Source organism: Lates calcarifer, linkage group LG4 (genome assembly GCF_001640805.2).
Source record: "Lates calcarifer isolate ASB-BC8 linkage group LG4, TLL_Latcal_v3, whole genome shotgun sequence".
NCBI lineage: Eukaryota > Metazoa > Chordata > Actinopteri > Centropomidae > Lates > Lates calcarifer.
The window spans coordinates 24,647,786-24,671,607 of NC_066836.1; the positions used below are offsets into that span (position 1 = coordinate 24,647,786).

Sequence of the window (23,822 nt, forward strand, 5' to 3'; positions counted from 1 at the left end):
ATACTAAGTTGAAGTTAGGTCTGAAAATTTATTGGAACATAACTGAAACCATAATATGGCCTGGTGCAATAACCAAATCACTGGAGCAGCAAGTTGGGGATTTATCTGGATGTTACTGTGACACGCATCACCCACCTAAACAACTCCCCAGATACCAATTTGATCAAGCAATGCCCTTGTTCCTTGTCAGTTCATTTGTTAATGGACCCTCATGTTTCCTTTGTGTGTTTCTTTCCTGAGTTTTGTACCCATACCTGCCTGCCTGTCTGTCAGTCTACTTGACTGCGCACCTGCCTGCATTCCTGCCCACCAGCTTGTCCACCCATCTGACTGTAAGTCTGTTTATCTGTTTATCAAAGTATCTCCACTGAATCTGCCAGCACTTGTGTTTGCCTTTGGATCCTCCCTCCCTGTGCTGTTTCCAGCAGTTTGACAGAAAGCCCACTTAGGATTGATGTCAGTCCAGCAAACAAGTTATCTTCACAACCAGTGGCTAAAACAGAATGTGAATTTGGTATGAATATTCATGACTTTGGGTAACACTCCTGATCTCTCTTTTAGCACCATCATTTACTTTTCCATTTACTCATGCACTAAAAAAAATCAAAATTATTCAATCTATCACACTACAAGAGGAAGAATCTTTTTTGGTCATTCCATGAACTTTCCTCTAGCACTAGTAATATTGTGAGCATTGCCAAACACAATCACACAATCTACACCAGCACATAAGAATAGCATCTTTTCACAGTGAATAAAGAGCAAGCAATAGACACCACTCTTGCTCCCATAGAGATCCCTGAGGTCTGGATCACAGTAATGTTTACCATAGGCTTCTATTTTGTTCATTTTTGAAAAAAAGCTGTTGTGTAGCCCAAGTAACATCATTTTAAGCGCCCCTGTGAATATCAACTTATGGAACACCTCTAACACAGACAAAGAGTTTGAATCCAAATGTATGTGGTTCTCCCAGTGAAGATGTCCACACATACTCTGAGTGACTCGGGACTCGAATCGATAATGAATGACATGTCTGCTACAGCATAGATTGTTAACTGATGCTATTTCACAGAAAACAACAGTGTTCACTATTAAAGTCAATGTGAAAACTACTCAATAAGTTAAGACTAGTAAGTTGCTTGTTAGTTATAAAAATAAAAATATAGATGAGAAAATAATAAATCAATTCTTTAAAGTCTCATTAAAAGCTTATCAGTCATGTCTGAAACAGAGTTGATCGACACCTGGTCACTCTGTCAACACTACAGGACACAATGAAAGGCATGAAGGCCGAAGACAGAATTAAGAGTTTTGGCTGACTCACCCTTCCCTCTGCGCTGGCAGGTCTGGCAGGGCGGGTGAACACCTGCACTGGGTCTTTATGATAAACCTTCAGACAGGAGTTGGATGTGATGTTTCTACAAGCAAACACAACGAGAGGGGCACTTTATTACATGTAGAATCACCATTGACACATGTACATGATTATTCACGATTTATTCAATTTCAGTTTATGTTTATTGAAAATGGTGAGGAATCAGATCTGTACACAATGAAGACACATACTTGTCTGTTTCTATTGTATAGCTATGCAGCATGTAACAAGAAAAGGCTCACTCTATAGATTTACTCGCTATTTTTGTAAATTCTTATTACAACAGATATTATACATTGTTTAGCATTAGGCACTAGTCATTTTTTAGGATTCAGAATATTTTACTGGCTCTTTGCTCAGTGTAAATATTTTTTTAATCAAGATCAAGTTTTCTCAGTACAACAAAATTGCAGTGCTGAGTGGTCATTACAGAGATATAAAGTGAGTATGGGTATATCTCAATTGCAGCTAGCACCAATGTACCCAAAAAAGAAACATGAAGTGAATGGATAGAAATTAAAAAGGAGGGTGGCAAAAAATGCAAGAATATACAAATAAAAATAGAGAGAAAAAAAAGAAAAAGTCTCCAGTTTTAAGCAGGACATGATGTCTTCTAGCCATTGTGGAAAGAAAATGGTATAGAACATACACATAATGAACCATAGGACAGTTCTCACAAAACAAACCGAAGTACTACGTCCGCTTGCCTTATTTATAGTAACTTTAAAATCATCATAATTGCTGCCTGTGGTGATTTTTCAAATGCTGATACATTGAGGGGGAATAACAGGAGATTGACAGGCATACACAGAGCCGGACCAGTATGGGATTTGTCCCAGTAGGAAATAAAAAATGCAAAATAAATCTAACTTAATGTTAGCTAATTCATTCTACCATTTTCTCTCACCTCTCTTCTTTCTCTCTCTCCTTCTAAACTAAACTGGGTATTTTGCAACTTAATAATATTGCAGCAGCAGCAATAATTTTCCTGTGCCAGGCCGCCACGTCAAAATATATGGATCGGGAACACAGCAGACATAAATTTAGCATCTTGGTCTCACCACTGGCATGCAGCTCAGCGGGAGAGAATCAGAGCGAGTCATGATCAGGATTCATGTTATTTTGCCCCCTGTTTTTATCAAGTATCTAACTCCCCAGTTAGTTTTTGTGGTCTGTTCATTTTAAGACAAGATTTGGTTGTAAAGTTTATAGCTTGTCACTCTGTTGCTCCTGCAGTACTGTGTGTGTGAATTATGATGCAGCTAGAAAAAAGTGGAACAATTTGTCCACTGACAATTTATTTTAAAAAAGAATAATCGCAGTCCTTGCGGTTTCCAAATTCCATCAGCTCATATCGCGATTTTGGTTAAACTTCTATAAATCATTCAGCCTTAATGTCAGTCCTAACAACAAAGGCTCTGTGACCTTGAGACTTTAGATCTTGGAGCACCTAGAAGACAGGCATCTGAGGATGTCAGGGAGCAATGGGGGAACAAAAAGCTCAGATCAGACAAATACAGTACTGTGCAAAATTCTTAGGCCACCATTAGATTTGTTGTTTTAGCAGTGCTATAATGACCACATACAATTATTATTTTTATTAGAATACAACAGGATAGGAAATATGTATGCAATATTCTGCATAAAAACATGAGAAAAAACAGCTTCTAAAGGCTAAAGGCTAAAGTGCGAAGTATTTAGTGTGACCTTCCCTTACACTTGAGCAAAAGCAGGAACCTGACTCTTTTAAATCTAAATGGAATGGAACCTTAAGTAATGTCATTGTTAACACCTGTATTTGTCTTACTATTTCATGTCAAAATGACTGCTGAGAAAGAGGTCTACTACACCAGGTTTGTGCAAAACATGCATGAGCATTATAAACACGTTGTATGAGTTATGGAAGCTTGCTATATGCACAAACCAGCCTTCAATCACATCAATCCATTCAAAATGCCAAAGATCACAGAATTATAGAGACATAAAACCAAGGAAATCAGCAAACTAACTGGATATTCAAGATGTGTTATTAAAGCTGTTAAGAAATTTGAAGAATCAGAGGAGATCAAAGACAAAAAAGGTCTGGAAGGCCAAGAAAACTTTCAAAGAAGGAGAAAATGCTAAGATATGCTTAAGCTTCCCAAGAATGGAAAAGGGAATTATGGAGTCACAAATCCAAGTTTAAAATTGCTGGGTCCAATCATCAACAATATGTGAGAAGAAGAGTTGAAGAGAGATGGATGAGTGAGTGCTTGCAGGCTTCAGTGAAACACAGTGGAGGGTCTGTCCTGGTTTCAGCCTGCATTTCTGCCAGTGGTGTTGGTGATATTGTCTGAATTGATGGGATCATAAATGTTGAAAAGTACAAATCGATTTAAATCATCATGCCATTCATACAGGAAAGCTCCTGATTGGGAATGGTTTTATTTAACGATCCCAGGCACACTGCTAATGAATAAAATCAAAGAAAAACAGCTGGTAAAACACTAACAGTCATGGACTGGTCTCCACAGAGTCCAGACCTGTATATTATAAAGGCAGTGCACCTGGACAGAGAAAGAAATAAAAGACAGCCTAAATCTAAAGAAGAACTTTGGGAGGTGCTGAAAGAAGCCTGGTATAATATAAAAGAAGATTACTTCAGAAAACTTCGACAGTCTCCCCAAAGGAGTTCAAGATGTGCTTAGTGCCACTCAATACTGACTTTGCCTGTAGAAGCAATTTGTTCTGAAAACTCAGTTTTTTGACTTTGTGTACATATTTCCTGTATTTTCTGTTGATCTTATTAAAGAGCCCAGAAAATAACTATAGATGGCCATTAAGATTTGCTGAAACAACAAAGCTAGTGGTGGCCTAAGACTTTTGCACAGTACCATATGTTGGGGCAAGGTCAAACTAAAAAGTAAGATTTTTGAGTCTGGATCGGTGGAATATAACTACAGCTTTCATTTAAACTCTGGCAGCTGGTTTTTGAGTCAGCTGTAAACAGTTAAGAGATTGTTTATAATAGTCCACTTGATAGGGGACAGTCTACTTTGCCATGAATTTTAAACAGTTATTTCAAGCCAGTTCCATCTACCTCTAAAGGGAGAGGAAGCTCTGATTAAATTACTGTGATATTTAGTATTATTTTGTATCTATTTATTTTGTGCATTTATAAGTTCTTATTTCATAACACTGTAATTTTATGATGTTTCCATCATCCTGTAGAATTTTATGGGGTGGAGAGAATATGTATTAGTCTTAAGGTTGGCACTTAGCCTATGCATCATTTCCTATCTATTTGAACAGTGTTTTGATTATGTATATATTAGTGTTGATTTCTTTTAGAAGTTTTAATTACTTTGTGTCAAATAACTTACTTTTAAAGACTGGGATGGCTTAAATCAAATCTGTATGTTTTTTTTCTTTTTTCTTTTCTTTTTTTTTTTTAATTAATGACAAGACCAGAGTGTCTTAGGTTAAAATTCCATTATTTTATTTGATATTTAGAACTTACTTACTGGCACATCTTTATACACAACTAGTCATAAACACATAAGATATAATTTTCCTTCCTGATTGTTAAAATTGTTAATAATTCTTAATTATCATCAGTGGAATCCAGAGTTCAGGCCAGGAGACAGAGCTGCAGTCTTACACGCTTCTCTGAGCCTCCTTTAGAGCAGTCACCCCTCCATTACCCCATAGAGACTGTGTCTGCCCCCCGACCATTTAAATTAACTAAACCAAAGGTCAACAAAAGAGGAGTTAGTCACAATAATCTAATAAAAATCAGCACATCCACCTCAAATGTTCAGCAAAATAAAATAATTAAATGCGGATTACTCAATATCAGATCTCTCTCATCCAAAGCTGTACTAGTAAATGATTTGATATCAGATCACCATCTTGATCTATTCTGTCTGACTGAAACCTGGCTGTGTCAGGATGAGTATGTTAGCCTGAATGAATCAACCCCCCCCAGTCATATTAATACTCACATTCCCAGAGACACTGGCCGTGGAGGTGGAGTCGCAGCCATTTTCAACTCCACTTTATTAATTAACCCTAAACCTAAACTCAGTTATAATTCATTTGAAAGTCTTGTTCTTAGTCTGTCCCACCCAAGGTGGAAAACATTAAAGCCAATTCTATTTGTTGTAGTGTACCGTCCTCCTGGTCCATACTCTGATTTCTTATCTGAATTTTCAGAGTTCCTGTCGAGTTTGGTTCTTAAAACAGATAAAGTTATTATTGTAGGCGACTTCAATATTCATGTTGATGTCAACAATGACAGCCTTAGCTCTGCTTTTTCCTCTTTACTAGACTGTATTGGCTTCTCTCAGTGTGTAGATAAACCCACTCACTGTTTCAGTCACACTCTCGACCTTGTTTTAGCTTATGGTATTGACATTGAACATGTAACAGTCTTCCCACAGAATCCCATTCTATCAGACCACTTCTTAATCACTTTCGACTTCATATTGCTGGATTATGTATTATCAGCAAAAAACATCCTGACTAGAAATATTTCCGATAATGCAGTAGTTAAATTCAAGGAAATGATTCCCACTAACTTAGGTCCAGTGCCTCATCTTAATTTTGCAGAAGCTACTCCCTCCCAGCTTGATCATCTTGTAGACAGTGTTGCAGACTCATTACGTACCACTTTAGATTCCATCGTCCCCCTAAAAATGAAAACAATAAAGAGAAAGAGGCAAGCTCCATGGTTCAACTCCCAAACCCGTACACTGAAACAAACAGCACGTAGGCTTGAAAGAGTGTGGCGTTCCACCAAACTGGAAGAATCCCACTTAGCTTGGCAGGATAGTGTCAAAAGATATAAAAAGGCCCTCTGTAATGCAAGAAGTGCCTATTACTCATCATTAATAGAAGATAATAAGAACAACCCCAGGTTTCTCTTCAGCACTGTAGCCAGGCTGACAGAGAGTCACAGCTCTATAGATCCACGCATCCCTATAACCCTCAGTAGCAATGATTTTATGAACTTCTTTAATGATAAAATCTCTACCATTAGAGATAAAATTAATCACATCCTGCCTTCAATCAGTACAGATTTATGCCATAACACAGGATCCATAGAGTCAGCTGCAAAACCTAACCTTGACTCCTTTTCTACCATCGACCTAGCCCAGCTCACATCAATTATCTCAGCATCTAAACCTTCAACCTGTCTCTTAGACCCCATCCCAACTAGGCTGCTTAAGGAAGCTCTGCCCTTAATTTGCAGTCCTGTATTAGATATGTTAAATCTGTCCTTGTTAACAGGTTATGTTCCGCAGACGTATAAAACAGCTGTAATCAAACCTCTTCTAAAAAAGCCCACTCTAGATCCAGATGTATTAACCAACTACAGACCTATATCTAACCTCCCCTTTCTTTCTAAGATCCTAGAGAAAGCAGTTGCAAAACAGTTGTGCGACTTTCTACAGGACAATAGTTTATTTGAGGTTTTTCAGTCAGGATTTAGGCTGTATCACAGCACAGAGACGGCACTTGTAAAAGTTACGAACGACCTTCTGATAGCATCAGACAACGGACTTGTTTCTGTACTTGTCTTGTTAGATCTCAGTGCTGCTTTTGATACAATTGACCATCACATCCTTTTACAGAGACTGGAGCACTTTATTGGCATTAAAGGAACGGCACTAAACTGGTTTAAGTCCTATCTATCTGATAGGCTTCAGTTTGTACATGTTAACAACAACTCCTCCATACACACAAAAGTTAGACATGGAGTTCCACAAGGGTCAGTGCTTGGACCAATCCTCTTCACTTTGTATATGCTTCCCTTGGGCAATATTATCAGGAAACACTCTATAAATTTCCATTGTTATGCAGATGATACACAGCTTTATCTGTCAATGGAACCTAATGAAACCAATCATCTAGCCAAACTCCAAGCTTGTCTTAGGGACAAATCTGGATGACAAGCAACTTCTTACTACTAAACTCAGATAAAACTGAAATCATTATAATTGGTCCTGAACACATCAGAAACAAACTTTCTAATGATGTAGCTCCATTAGACAGCATTGCCCTGGCTCCCAGCTCCACTGTAAAGAATCTGGGAGTCACCTTTGATCAGGATTTGTCCTTTACCTCACACATAAAACAAACTTCTAGGACTGCCTTTTTTCATCTGCGTAACATCTCCAAAATTAGACATTTTCTGTCCCAAAAAGATGCAGAAAAACTAGTCCATGCATTTGTTACTTCTAGGCTGGACTACTGTAATTCATTATTATCAGGCTGCCCCAACAAGTCTCTAAAGACTCTGCAGCTGATTCAAAATGCTGCAGCACGACTACTGACAGGAACTAGGAAAAGAGATCACATTTCTCCTGTGTTAGCCTCTCTACATTGGCTCCCAGTCAAATCTAGAGTAGAATTCAAAATCCTCCTCCTCACATACAAAGCCCTTAATGGTCAGGCTCCATCTTACCTTAAAGATCTCATAGTCCCCTACAATCCCACCAGGACTCTGCGCTCCCAAAATGCTGGTTTACTGGTGGTTCCCAGAGTTTCCAAGAGTAGAATGGGAGGCAGAGCCTTCAGTTATCAGGCTCCTCTACTGTGGAACCTTCTCCCAGTTTCGGTCCGGGAGGCAGACACCCTCTGTACCTTTAAGAGTAGGCTTAAAACTTTCCTCTTTGATAAAGCTTATAATTAGGGTTGGCTCAGGCTTGAACCATCCCTTAGTTATGCTGCTATAGGCCTAGACTGCCGGGAGATCTCCCATGATGCACTGAGCTCCTCTCTCTCTCTCTCTCTCTCTCTCTCTCTCTCTCTCTCTCCACTCAATATGGATTCATATCCCATGTTACATGTTACTAACTCAATATGTCCCCTTTCCTGTAGTATTGTGCTCTTCCGTCTCTCTCTCCTCTTCTGTCTCTTTCTGCAGGTATTTCTTCCTCTGGAGCTGTAGAGTCTGATCTGTGATGACAAGTCTCCTGCTGCTCCTACAACTCCACTCAACACCTGCTGCTAGAATTCGAAATTACTTATACTGCTATTAGTTGTATTGCTGTGTTAGCAGTTAATACTTTAATTATCACTACTATCACTACTACTGCTGTATTACTGGCCTCATCTTACATCTGATATGGAACCTGTGTTATGCTATGTTCTTCTTTCGCTATTCTCTACCCCCCCCCCCCCCCCCCTCTCCTTCTTAACCCCACCGGTCGAGGCAGATGGCCGCCCACCCTGAGTCCGGTTCTGCTCGAGGTTTCTGCCTCTTAAAAGGAAGTTTTTCCTTGCCACTGTCGCCTAGTGCTTGCTCTTGGTGGGATTTGTTGGGTCTCTCTCTGTAAATACCTATTTTAAAGAGTATGGTCTAGACCTGCTCTATATGAAAAGTGCCTTGAGATGACTGTTGTTGTGATACGGCGCTATATAAATAAAATTGAATTGAATTGAATTGAATTGGAAGGGAATTTGAGATCGATGTAACACAAAAATATACACACAAATTGTTAGCAAAACTGCTTCAGACTGAACAAAGTTAATGTACGTATATACTGGCATTATGAATGCATAGAAAGAAAAGCAAAAAAAGAGAAGAAAATGAAAAATTTAGGGATATGGTGGATATACACAATCTGTCAAATCTTTAGACCATCTCCATTTTTCATTTATGTAAATCTTTTATTTGATTTTTCATAATTCAATGTTTCTGAAATTGAAACATAAAACAAACAACAAAAACAAAATCTAAGCAAAATCTTTGACTCCTCCAGCAGCCAAATACTCTGGTGATAGGGTTTAAGTCTGGACACTGTGCTGGTCTTCCATCATTTGAAGCCACCGTCTAGATCTTTTCTTCTATTTTGGCTCATCATCTTTCTGTAGGATGAAAACCTCACCTACCAGTCTGTCTTCCTTGCTGCCTTGCCTTTTTCTCACCATACTAATAGCAAAATACAGTACTACTTTGTGCAGTGCAGTATTCTCTTAATAATGCATCAGAGGGTATAGTAACACTGTTTGTAAACTGTAGACTGTAAAAAGTGTAATCAACAAAAGATGGAGCACCAATAGAACTTATTTGCATTAACTTTTGACGCTTTATGTACTTCCATTGCTGCAGGAAAGAGAAAAGGCCTGTTTTTATGAGATTGACACTTTTTCTTTTTCTTTTTTTTCCTTTTTTAACGTGGGCAGTTTACTACTGACCTTTGTACCATTTACAATTATTTACTGGAGTTCAACTACAATAACGTACTGATCAAAAACTCTAAAACACTTAACTAGTATTGTACCTATATAATTTTGCTCATCTTCCTCTGTCTAAAAGGCACACATATTGTTGCTGTATCAAAAAGCCCTCACCTGATGTCCTCCACGTCATAGTAGACATTGCGGCGGCTGTCTTTGATGTAGATGGCCATTCTGGAAGACTGCAGCATCTTCATGGTGAGTTGATGAGGGAAGGCAGTGACGAACAGACTCCGCAGAGCATCCTGACTGCTGATCTCAGCTGGCATTCTAACCTGCTTTGTCTCCTCTCCATACTGCAGGTACAACACACCTGATTGGGACAACACACAGTTTTGGTAAAACTGACATGTCCATTAATCTGAATACACGACATCTGACACAAGACAGCTTTAACTATGTGTCCTGCACTGTATATATTTAAAAAAAATCCAACTATGCAGGTGATTCACATGTGATTGGCAGAGTGATACTCTTAATTTCAGTGTGGTTAGTGACAATCTGTTACAGATAACACTGACCTTACACTGGTATTTGAAGAAAATTTAGGGTTTTAGATGAATTCCAGTGTTTATCCTGCTGAGTGCCATCTGTACCGTACTGTCATCATCCAGTAAATGATATCTTGATAGACATTAATGCACCAGCTGACCCATCAGTGAGCCAAAAAGGAGGCAGTCCAACACCAGAGTTGAGACAACATCTCTTTGTAGTGGAAATAAAATCTCATAGAAGCTGCCTAAAGACATTATTTTCATCAGGATCTTCTAGTTGTACATCCGTAAACTTTTGGCCACTTTTTTCTTCCATACGTTTTTCCGTTGCTTTTCATGTGCTAAAAACATTTAGTTCAAGAGATTTGTGGCGTTTTAATGAGGGTTGTTATATATATATATATATATAATATATATAATATATACATACACATACACATATATATGGTAGAGCAGGCACTTCCCAATCAGAAGGTTGGCGGTTTAATACCCAGCTCCACTGGTCCGTGAACCAACATGAAATTTTACTGAATATACCCCGAAGGCAAACCATAGATGTGTGAACCTGATAAAGCACTCTATATAGAGAACAAGCTCTGCGTGAATGGGTGAAATTTAAGCAGTTTCTACCTCATACAGTTTAACTTCCAACTTTTGATTTTGCATTTAGCTGTTTTTTTTGTTTTTTTTTACATTCTGCTTTTTCCCCTCTTTGGTTGTAACTACTCCTCCGTACTTTCTGCTACAGAAACCACTCAACTATCAAAATGTTGAGCCTTTTTTCTGCTATTTATACTTAAAATATTCTGAGTAGGCCTGTTTTCAACTTCAGATAGAAGCACAGTTATGTTGAGAGCCTAATAAGATCACCTAACGTCAAAGAACTCTAATGGTGTTAGGGAAATGCCAGTCAGGGTGTTAACACACACTTGTATTCCTAAAGAGAGGTCTGTTGACTTATAGCACATCCTGCGTGGATGTGTAGAGGCATAAATTGTGTTACATTTTCTGATGTATAGCATATTGCACTGCTCTGTACAAAACATAATAATGTGACCTTTTTTTTGTTATGTCTTGAGCAAGAGTAATGGACTGTACTTATATAGCTCTAGCTCTAGTCTTTTCGACCACTCAAAGCGCTTTACACTACAGATCACATTCACCCCATTCACATAGAGCACTTGTTCTATATATTATTATATATTATATATATTGTTCTATATATATATAAGTGCTTTCTAACACAGACACACGCATTCACACACCAATGACAAACATCTGAGGCAATTTGTTACGTATCTTGTCCAAGGATACTTCGGCATGCAGACTGGAGGAGCCGGGAATCGAACCACCGACCTTCTGATTGGTGGGCGACTGCTCTACCTCCTGAGCCACAGCCGCCCCAATACAGCCACAGTAAGACATGACAGTGAGCAAGCATGAATAATACTGGGACCCTGGAACAAGCTCACCTGAATGAAATGCAGCAGTTTTAATGTTACCCATTACACCTGTGTTCTTCCTCAAGGGACATGCCTGCTGTGCCAAAGTTCTCTCAAACATATTCATTGACAATGAAAACACAGATATTTGTGTTGATTACACTAGGCTTACAGTCACACACTTCAAAAGAATTACCCATGTAGGTTTTGAGTCTCAAAACACAAGTTTCAACTTAATTAGGATGTACAGACAAAAACACAAAACAGAAAAACAAAGATAATGATTTGAATTTGGAACAGATTTTATGTTGATGTAAGATCTATATACAGACATTTTGGCTTTGTACGTTTGGAAGAATGTTGTGTACTTAGGTATGTGTGACTGTGACCAAGAAAATGTATATGTGCAAGGAGAAGAGAAAAAATAAATGAATAATAGACCAGATGAAATGTAAAAAAAAAAAAAAAAAAAAGCACACTTTTTCATAAAAGCATGAAACTTGGGGCCCTGAATATTTTCGGAAATAGAGCAATCACAAAAACACATTGTAGTGGTCATGGCATTTTACTTTCTGCCATAACTGTATTATGTATTTGTATCATATCTTCTGAACCAAACAGGATAACACAGGAAAGCTAATGTCTACTCCATGTTTTGATGGTCATACACTGTTCAAGTAAATAGATAAAGGAAATCACAGGACCTACTAAGGCTAGACTTTCATGTTTGTTGAATACATGACGTGTAGAGTTTTAAAAGCTTAATCCATTCGATCGATAACCATGTCAATTCAGTAACTGTTAAAAGTAGAAAAATACTCAAAACCACAACAACCTGTATTAAAAAGAATCTGTCAAAGACAAAGATTTATTTTTTTAAAATTAATTCAGGTTTGATTGATTTTGTTGTTATTGAACATATTTGTCTCCTTTACACAGTAATGTATGTGACACATGTATGTGAACCCCAAGGCTAAGTTAACTGGAATCAGGAGTTAGCAAACCTGGAGTCTCATCAATGAAGTAAAACCAGAAGTATGGTTTAAAGCTACTTTCACTCACAAAAAACACTCAAACATTTTGAGTGCTAGAGAGGTGGTGAACCAAAAAAATATATTTATATTTGTTTCACAGCAGTTGTTCTGAAGCCTTCTCCTGTCTTCTGTCTCTGGGTTCTCTGTGTGTGTGTGTGTGTGTGTGTGTGTGTGTGTGTGTGTCTACTTACCATCTGGCTTCTCTCTTTTCTGACCACTTGAGCGGCCCACGGGTAGACTTGCTCTGGCTTTACAATTCCTGGGAAAGGGGACTGTGGGGGGCATCACTTGTCCATCGGACATGGTCTCTGAAACTAGAGGGTCCTGCTGCTCCATCAACCCCAGCACACCTGCACTGAGGGGACTTTCAGAGGGCCGGAGACTCCTCATCTGGATTGTATAAAAAATATGAAGAGAGTAGACTGAATCACAGAGAATGGCTGCAGTCTTGCAGGGAGAATGTGGCAATAGTTGAAAAATTAGAACAAGACAGGGATTATTAATTAATAATTTAACAGGTTCTTCCCTATTTGCTTTCAATACTTCAATACAGTCAAATATTACAGAATGAAACTTTAACTGTGTTTTAAGGGAATGAAAAGGACATTATTCTCCTAAATCACAGCTGTTGAGGAAAAATAAGCTGTCATGTAGCCTACTGGATAACTTTAAAGGAGGCTGGTGTCGACTAAAATTTCCTCAAATTTTTCCTCAAAACTCCCTCATTGTTTCACCCGATAAGGTGTTGAGACCTGACGCTTGCTGTCCTGGGCCACAGTGTTGCATTACAGACAAATTTTTGGGGAAAGCTTTGAGGGTCCAGGGCTGGCCCTCAGTTGCTGGGAGAGCACCACTAAAGACCCTTAGTTGGTTGCCACACTTTCTCAGGGCTACAATCAGTTCAGTTTCAGCACCAGCCCCCCAGTTTTCAGTGGGGTCAGAGTGACCACATTCAACGATACCACAAAGACTCAGGCACTCACACAGGAAACATCTACCCTCTTGGAAAAGAACACCATCAAAGAAGTAGATCTTCAGACACAGCAAGGTAGGCATTCTGCCCGTTACTGGACTTATGAGGGCTGAACACATTTCTGAAGGTGTTGGCCTTCCACATGTTGAGTAAAGCGGATGTGCTCCAAGCTGCAACACTGCAGAGTTGGGTCATGTCCATGGATCTAAAGGATACATATTTTCATATGCTAATAGCACTTCATCACAGACACTATCTATGATTTGCATTCAAGGACTAGGCCTATCAGTTTCAAGATGATACCTTTTGGTCTTTCCTTAGCCCAACAGGTTTTGACAAGGTGCATACAGGTGGCACTGGGCCAGATGCAAGCCAGCAGCATGCAGATTCTTCCATATTTGGCTGATTGGCTGATAACCCAGGAATAAGATAGAGTAAGATCTAGATCTGCTCTATATGTACACTGCCTCGATATAACTTCTGTTGTGAATTGGCACTATATAAATACATTTTGACTTGACTTGACTATGGCCCTTCTAGGTCATGTGATTTGGTTGGGTCTTAATGTCAACTATGCCAAACATTGTCTCATACCCAGCCAAAAGGTGGAATTTATTGTATTAACTCTGGACTCCTGCCAGATGCTGTGGTACTCCAATTGAAGTATCCTGTATCCTGGGGACAGATAGCAGCCCTGCGCTTTGAGAAAGCAGAGCACAGGAGGGAATATAAGGATTAAGAAGATCAGATAGGAAGGAGGGGGCTAGCCCATTTAGAATTTTATAGGTCATTAGGAGCACTTAAAAGTCTGACCTGATATGGTCAGGTAGTCTTGTTCTCTTGCGGTTCTTATTAAAGTTCATAACAGAGAATGTCTTTTCACACAAACAAGTTCAGCATTTTCTTTGTAAATTTGCAAATCTCTGGAAACCAGCCTTTATCCAGCTGCTGGTAAAAGTTTATGAGAGAAGGCTGTTGGTGTCAACTGTGCCACTCACTGTCACTCTGCAGCTCAATAACCTCCAGTTGCAGTTGATACAGAGCATCATCGGGGTCCACAGAGAAGGGAGGTAGTTTCATGTCATCAGCGGCGGAACAAACAGAAACAAATAAATCCGTTCCTCTTGTTTGCTCTTTAAGGCTCTGGAGGTCAAGCAGCTCTTCAGTTAAGTCCACGTCGTCATCAACTCCTCTCAAAAAAATCTGATCTTCTATCTGATGATATGTCTTCAATTCTCCATGCTGTTGCAAGCCAGGCTAACACTCTTGCAACTCTTGCCAATGTTGCAAACTCTCTGGAGACAGATGTTCGCCACTATTTTCATAACTCACCCTCTGCAAAAGAATTGCAGTATTTCGCAATTAGCATCGCCACCTTGTAGCTCGCCTTTGTGGCTTTTTCATTTCACCCACGGGCTCTTATGAAAAACCTCTGCTGTGAAGCTAAAACACCCCCCCACCCCACCCCCAATAGTTTGTCGAATGTGTTTGCATGTTTTGACTGGTAGTATCTCTTGACATTGAATTCTATATACATGGCCACAGTCTCTTGGCAAATTGGGCAAACACAATTGTTTCGTATTGCCGTGAAAAAATATTGTAATTTCCACCTGTCCTGGAAGCAGTGTCCCTCGCAGTCAACTTTCCTTTTTTATTTACAGTCACCATTTCAGAAATTGGCTGGAAAGGGTAACAGCAAGGGTCACGCAGAGGGCGGCTACACAGAGCTACTTTTGCATTTTTTTTACTTGTGTAATTTACATGCTCTGGCCAACAGTGCCGGGGGCCATAAATGATATATTTTATGACAGACGCCACAGGGCGTATAAAATTTGACCACAGGCCACAATTGGCCCCCAGGCCGGACTTCGGATGTGCCTGATATAGTGGCTCAGTGGGTAGAGCGGTCGGCCACCAATTGGGAGGTCGTGGTTCGATCCCAGGTTTGCTTGACACACTGGCCTCACTTAGAGCACACACGGGAGGCAAAAGGTGCTCCATCAGCCACTGATGGTTTTCAATCATCGTGAATGTTTCTAAACATTAGATATTGAGGAACTTTCATGACATTGTGGCTGAGATTTCAGTTTCTCCTCTCCTTGACACAGCACACAGCATTTGGTCATTCTGAGCTGATTAAGCATCAAAAAGCAGCGAAAAGCTGATTTTGACACACTGGCCTCACTTAGAGCAGAAGAGCAGAGAAGTGGAATCTGAATTTATAGAGAGTAGAAGACCATTTACTACTTAGCATGTGAAAGGCCATGAAGGCAGACTGAAAAGGTTCCAAAAGATTATCATCAGCTAAGTGGGCTGACAGCTGCTGAGACACGACTTTTTCTAGTATTTTAGAGAAGAATGGAGGCTTTGAAACAGACCGATAATTACTCAGAGACCCAGGATCAAGGTGTGGTTTCTTAAGTTAAACCGCAGCTGTTTTAAGCCAGAAGGAACGGTGCCAGTTATCTATGATAAATTCACAATATTCAGCACTGCAGGGCCCAAGACTGGCCAGATATCTTTGGAGAGTTTACCTGGTAGAGGGTCGAAAAGCAATGAATCAAGAGATACAGTGTCAAAAGTCATTAGAGCAGAAACTGTCTGAGACTCAGTGTAATGCTCAGCTGGTTCTGCAGCAGATGCTGGAGAGGAGGAGCTGATTGATCTGTCTCATCTATTTGACTGCAGACAAAATGAAGAAATGTATGAGCCGTGAAGGGTGAGCAGCTAAGAGATGGCTGCTTTTCAGTAAGTTTAGCCACAGTGTCAAAAAGAAATCTAGAATTGTGTTTATTGCTATTGATTAAGTTTGAGAAATTGTAGTGTAAGAAGCCTACAGCTCTGTGATGTGCAAAGAGTAAAAGTGCCTCTAAAAGAGAAAATATTGCAGCAAGCTAATGATCTTTAAGGAATACTGTGATGCAATCATTATTCACTGTATGATTCAAAGTGATTCAAAGAAAACATGTGATTTATGTTAAATGTCACTGTGTGAGAGTAGATGTTAGTGTTCACTGCATATAATGTATACTTTTTATAATCTAAAGTGTGAAAAAGTTACATAATTAAAAAAAAAAATGATGCAATGAAGAGTTAAGAAATAATTGTGTAAAATCAAAGATAACTTTGTTTTTAAAAAATACAATCAGGACAGGCCAGAACATAATGGTGTAAAACAGAGAGTGAGCAGGTCAGATGAGGACAGGGCCAGCTTTGACATGACCCAGCAAGCGAAACTTGGCAAAAGAAAAGTCCAGGTGCATTTCAGGAGATATTGGCATATGACAAATAAGTTAATAGTGTATTTTAACCAGGGGACCAAGGATTGACAGTTAGACTAACCAATGTTTTAATGGTGTAAATTTGATTGAAATTTTATATAAAGAGGGACAGAGCCAGTCCAGTTTTAGAGCTCTTCAGGTGTATCTTGTGTGCACTTTGAACTGTTCTCGTGTTTCTTTGTCGACAAATAAACTCTGGTGCCTTGGACACTGCCGTCTCCTGATAATTTTTGGACCCCTGAATCAGGCTGAAGAATTCTGATCGTAGCCCAGTGGTTTGGGACTTTAAACCCAAATCCACATCAAAATATGCTGCTCTAGCAGTAGACAATGCATACTTATATTTCAGGACACAGTGGTGCCACTGGAGATACCAAGGCTGTGATTTTGATTTTTGCCATTCGGGCTCCAATTTCCTGCAGGCCTGCTTCAGAGCATGTATTTCATCTGTAAACCAAGGCGTAGACCTCTCTGACTGTCTAACTTTAGTGGTGAAAGGTGAAACTGAATTGAGGAGACTGGAGTCGTATTTAAATCCCTGGTACAATTTGCTGTGCTGGGGGCATTATTTAGAGGTTCAGAGGTTTCATCAGTATATGTGACAAGACATGATATAAAGTCTCCAAATTCTTCTAAAAACTGTGAATAGGGGCCAGGTTTGAGGGTCTTGTTGAGCCTGGTGCTGCCAGTAGCAGGCTGACATGACAAAGTACTGATAGATGATATATTAATAGGAATGAGGCATCTAGTGTTTCTGTCTTTTATTCAATGCTTTGTAGAACACTACACTGCAATGGGAGCAATGATTTGTACGTGGTGGCTGAGAATTTTGGGAAAGTTGTGACTACTATAGTGGGAAGAGAGACTCAATGCAGTAGATCTGGCCATCAGTCTGAGCATCTACAATCTGTAAATTTTCCTAGATCAGTTTCTCCCTGCGTGAGAATATAAATTAAGATAGGCTAATGAGGCTACAAACGGCTAAGCTAGGCTAAAATAACAAACAAGCTAGAGTCTCACTCTTAAGAAAGTGTCAATAAACAGATAGCATTCAAAAATAAAAATAAAATAGTACAAAGCAACAGCAGAAGACCTCGGGATGAGGAAAAGTGAAGAGAACGGGAAAGAAGAAGTGTCGTCTCACAGAACTCTCAAACAAACTCAGTCTTAGAATTGTTTCGAAATACTATATGTGGGTAAAATTGAGAGAAATCGGACCCGTATGAGAAGAGGAGAAAACAGAAGGGAGAAAGGTATGAATCCAGACTCAACTCAGATGGGAATGAAAACAGCCCACAACTTTGTGCCCTTTATTGGGTCAGTGTATGTCTAATATTGTGAAATTGTGAATATTTGCTTAGGTGCAAGTCCCAGGGTGGCATAGTCAGGCTATATCCTTAAATCTTAAGACATAAGGTCCTGCTTCCAACAAGTGTTAGCACCTGCATACATCACCTAATCTGCCTCAAACTTCACATGTATGATAAGAGGCCCAGCCTGAACACATATATGTACCAAGTTTCGGTCAGTGCAACCTACTGGCAGCAGGAAAAATATCATGCTTCACATGTATGAGGGGTCCAGCCTGTGCCAATTTTGTTTCATAGCAACACCTACTGGCAACCACAAATGAAATGTGTAATACTCAGGATATGATTCGTTATTTTTTAACAGGGAGTTGCACATGTTTATATATCTAGGTGTGTGGGGTGGGGGCTGGGGGGGATAATGAGAAAGTAAACACTGGGCCAAATGATATTTAGATGTAAGTGCAGTGTCCAATGATTGCAATGGTGCACAGCTGCATTGATCTGAGTCCTGCCGCATCCCTGATGGCATAGGGTACGAGGGCCCGTTCAACGCTCCTTGCAGCTTTAATTTGATTTGAGATTGTGACGGGATTATGTTTCTGGGAGTGGGATGGGACGGGAGTGAAAATCCACTCCTGTGTCACCCACTAGTCAGTGGTGTGCTCTCAAATACATTTCAAATATCTAAAAGTACTAAACAAGGAGGTCCTTTATCCCCATTGATATTTGCACTGTGTATCGAACCATTGGCAGAATATACAGAGGAGAAATTTAAGCAATTTATATAGCAGGAGAAAATCATATTCTGGTGATATAAATTATCTTTGATCAGGATATGTCCTTTAGCTCACGCATAAAACAAACTTCTAGGACTGTGTTCTTTCACCTGCATAATATCGCCAAAATCTGACATTTTCTGTCTCAAAAGGATGCAGAAAAACTAGTCCATGCATTTGTTACTTCCAGGCTGAACTACTGTAATTCATTATTATCAGGCTGCCCCAACAAGTCTCTAAAGACTCTGCAGTTCATCCAAAATGCTGCAGCAGATTACTGACAGGAACTAGAAAAAGAGACCATATTTCTCCTGTGTTAGCCTCTCTACATTGGCTCCCAGTCAAATCCAGAATAGAATTTAAAATCCTCCTCCTCACCTAGAAAGCCCTTAATGGTCAGGCACCACATACCTTAAAGATCTCATAGTCCCCTACAATCCCACCAGAACATTGTGCACCCAGAATGCTGGTTTACTGGTGGTTCCCAGAGTTTCCAGGAGTATAATGGGAGGCATCAGGCTCCTCTACTGTGGAATCTTCTCCCAGTTTGAGTCCGGGAGGCAGACACCCTCTGCACTTTTAAGAGTAGGCTTTTTAAGAGTAAACTTTCCTCTTTGATAAAGCTTACAGTTAGGGTTGGCTCAGGCTTGAACCATCCCTTAGTTATCTCAGATTTCCCATGACGCACTGAGCTTCTCCCTCTCTCTCTCCCCATCAGTATGGATTCATATCCATATTACATGTTAATAACTCAATCTCATCTTCCCTTTCCCATAGTTTTGTGCTCTTCCGTCTCTCTCTCCTCTTCTGTCTCTTTCTACAGGTATTTCTGCCTCTGGAGCTGTAGACTCTGAGCTGTGATGGCAAACCTCCTGCTGCTCCTACAACCCAGCTCAACACTTGCTGCTATAATTAGAAATTTCTAGTAACTGCTTCTAGTTTTATTGCTATTGCTACTTTAATTATCAGTATATCATTACTACTACTGTGTTATTGGTATCACTTTACATTCATGGAATCCGTGTTATGCTATGTTTTTGGTCACTATTCTCTATTTTCTATCTCCCTCCTCCCTCTCTCTCCCCCTTTCCTCTCTCTCTCTTTCTCAGCCCAACTGGTCGAGGCAGATGGCCACCTACCCTGAGTCTGGCTCTGCTCGAGGTTTCTGCCTTTTATTAGGAAGTTTTTCCTTGCCACTGTCGCCTAGTGCTGCTCATGGTGGGATTTGTTGGTTCTCTCTCTGTAAATATCATAATATAAAGAGTACGGTTTGTTGTGATTCAAGCACTATATAAACCAAATTGAATTGAACTGAATTGAATTGATGTATGCAGATGATATTATAATCTATTTGTCTGAGCCTCAACAGTCAAAGTTCTAAAGGACGGAACTGAGAAATCTGGACACAATTCATGTTAACTGAATGTTACTAAATGTAATAAATCAGAGGTGAATGGTTATAGGATGCACAGTTAATGATGTAATAAAAAATAAATATGCATTCCATTTGGGATGTGGAAAGGATAAAATATCTTTGTATAAATGGAACAAAAAAATTTAGATATTTTTTTTATATAAAAAATTGTGGCGAGTTGATAAATCAAATTAAAGAATATTTTAAAAGATGGTTAACATTCACACTCACTTTGGGAAAGAATCAAAAATAATTCCGATGAATATTCTACCAAGATTTTTATTCCTTTATAAAGCAGTACCCATATACACTGATGACAGGCATGATATTATGACCACTGACAGGTGAGGTGAATAACACTGATTATCTTCTTCATCATGGCACCTGTTAGTGGGTGGGATATATTAGGGAACAACTGAACAACTCTTTTTGTCCTCAAAGTTGATGTGTTAGAAGCAGGAAAAATTGGCACGCGTAAGGATTTGAGCAAGTTTGACAAGGGCCAAATTGTGATGGCTAGATGACTGAGTCAGAGCATCTCCAAAACTGCAGCTCTTATGGGGTGTTATCGGTCTGCAGTGGTCAGTATCTATTAAAAGTGGTCCAAGGAAGGAACAGTGGTGAACCGACAACAGGGTCATGGGCAGCCAAGGCTCACCTGATGGCATGTGGGGAGCCAAAGGCTGGCATGTGTGGCCCAATCCAAGAGACAAGCTACTGTAGCTCAAATTGCCGAAGAAGTTGGTTCTGATAGAAAGGGGTCAGAATACATAGTGCATTGCGGTTTGTTGCGTATGAGGTTGCATAGCCACTGACCAGTCAGGGTGCCCATGCTGACCCCTATCCCTGTCCAACCGCAGAAAGCAAATTCCACAGATCTCAATCCAATTGTCCAGCACATCTCACAGATGCTCAAACAAGTCTGATCTACGGAGGCCCCACTTGCAACTTACGGGACTTAAAGGATCTGTTGCTAACATCTTGGTGCCAGATACCACAGCACTTCTTCAGGAGTCTAGTGGAGTCCATGCCTTGACAGGTCAGGGCAGCAAAATGGGGACATATTAGGCAGGTGGTCATAATGTTATGCCTGGTCGGTGTATATTTGCCTCAAATACAATTAAACAATGGAATAAATTAATAATGAAATTAATATGGAATAACAAGAAACCAACCATGAAATATCTTCAACTACCAAAAGAAAGGGTGGGCTCATCTTACCAAATTTACAAAATATAAAGTATGGATGACAGGAAGCCTCATATAAATAAAAGAAGGGAGCTGGAATTAAACTGCGGAGATATACCACTGACTAGTTTCCCCTTTAACCTTCGCGTTGCCCTCTGGGTCGAAGTGACCGGTGGCCGACAATGTGCCTTTGTGTGTATGTGTGAGATGATTACTATGAGAATTCAAAATAATCACATACATTTGAAGAAAGATGGGAGAAATGCATTGAATATATAACATGAAGCAGGTCTTTTTTTTTTTTTTCTTCTTCATGTCTGTCCCCACTATTGACACAGAGCTATATTTATTGCGGATGCTTACATTACATTAAGTTATCCTATAATCTTATAACTCACTTTATTTTTCATCTTATGAACTGTGAATGATTTATGAAGTGTGGAGGATTTATAGTCTCTCTGTAAGTGTAGTATATGTTTTATATTTTTGTTTTGCTTTAATATAAATTTTTTAAACTTATTTTGTAGTGTATTTTAATTTTTTTTTTTTTTTGATGTGTGTGTGTGTGTGTGTATTGGCTTGTACGCAAGTGTTTATTCAACTTTAAAAATGCTAACAAAAAAAAGCTCTATATAAGTGCAGTCCATTAATATACCTTATTAGCAGAAAACTGGAAATGTCACATTTTCAAGTTTACAATATAGTAACAAGGCATTAAAAAAACATGTTTTGTCAATGATGTCACAGGTCACCATATCTCAGCTATTAACATGATGAGTAACAGAGTTAAAATGAAATAAATAAATAAAATAAAATAAAATAACATCTCCATCAGGCAAGAATTATTCTTGGGAGGGCAAGAATTAGGTTGGGTTAGACATGAAGCTGTAATGGCGAGGGTGGAGTGCTTTATGTCAGAGTCCTCACAAGCACAGGAGTACAAACGTGTGTATAAAACAGTGAGTTTATGGGAGGTGAGTTGTCCTATGTGGGTTTACTCTTGACAGCCAGCCATGTGACATGGTCCTGTAAGCAGATGTTTTCATCAATGGTCAGCTGATGAGCTGATGTTTGCAGCCTGACATGTGCACACAAGCACATGCAGAGACTTCTTCACACACACACACACACAAACTGAGTCACTACACTATAATGACAAGGTAAGCCACAACGGTCTGGATGATGCCCTGTGGCTAACAGCCCCCACATCCACAGTACTCTGAAACACACAAGGATACACCCTAATTTCTCTGTGTCTGCTCTCTACATCATCACATGCAAACAAGTATAGACATCAGAGGGCTCTCGTTCTTCTTGTTAAAAGTGATTCAAGATGCTAGAAACATCCAGTTGAGAATCTGGTTATTCTGAGGTACTTTTCTGCTCACCAAAGTAAAAAGTAGATATTTGAGTTACTGTAGCCTTTCTGTCACATCCAATTTGTCTGGTCATTTTTTTCCTGAGCTCTCGTCAATGATACGTCTCTGTCTGCACAACTAGTGCTGACTGAATGATTTGGGGGTTTTTACACAGTTCTGGGTCAACTCTAGAGACTGTTGTACCAGGGCAGTTTCATCAGTTTCGGAAATACTCAAACCATCTTGTACCAACAATCACATTACGGTCAAAATCACTGAGATCACATTTTTTCCCCATTCTGATGTGAGAACTAACTGAAACTCCTGACCTGTATCTGAATGATTTTATGCATCACACTGCTGCCACATGACTGGCTGATTGGATAACTGCAAGAATAAGCAGGTGCACAGGTGCTCCTAATAAAGTGCTCCATGTGTGTAAATAATTACAAACATATCCGTATATGACAAAAGACAGTGGTAACCCGCAGCAAATACCGACTACCTATTCAAACAGTTGACAAACAGTACAGCTATAACTGCACAAGATATGCTTCCCCTCAACTTTAATTTTAACGGACTAGCAACACTATAGTAATTTACAGCTTTACAGCTCAGAATTTTGCCAGCAGATCAGATTAGGCTGTTCAGCATGATTTGACTATTAATTCCAATCATTTTGTAAATTTTTCATACAGACTATCTGACAATCAGAAAATCCAGTAGTGGAAGGGAAGGACAATGTATTTTCAAACTTGTATAAATTGGAGCCAAGGGGAGGACACAATGTCTGTGCTGACAGTGGTATAGCTTACCAGCGTTGCAACTCTCACATTTCTAGCATGTGATAAATGCTTTCACTCTCAATCTCCCACTCTCATGCTGCCCAAACAGTTTTCACGCCAAAACCAGATGAACCAGCGATTGTATTTTGGTTGGTTATCTACCGTG

At 39.5% G+C, this 23,822-nt stretch overlaps 1 protein-coding gene across 1 annotated transcript in view; it reads right to left on the minus strand.

The window, feature by feature from the left end:
* LOC108896737 (sickle tail protein homolog) overlaps window positions 1-23,822 on the minus strand; it is a 93,922-nt gene that overhangs the window by 65,183 nt on the left and 4,917 nt on the right. Inside the window, 3 exon segments of the mRNA XM_051070199.1 lie at window positions 1,325-1,418; window positions 9,716-9,914; window positions 12,763-12,961. Of these exon segments, the coding sequence (XP_050926156.1) occupies window positions 1,325-1,418; window positions 9,716-9,914; window positions 12,763-12,961 (492 nt within the window).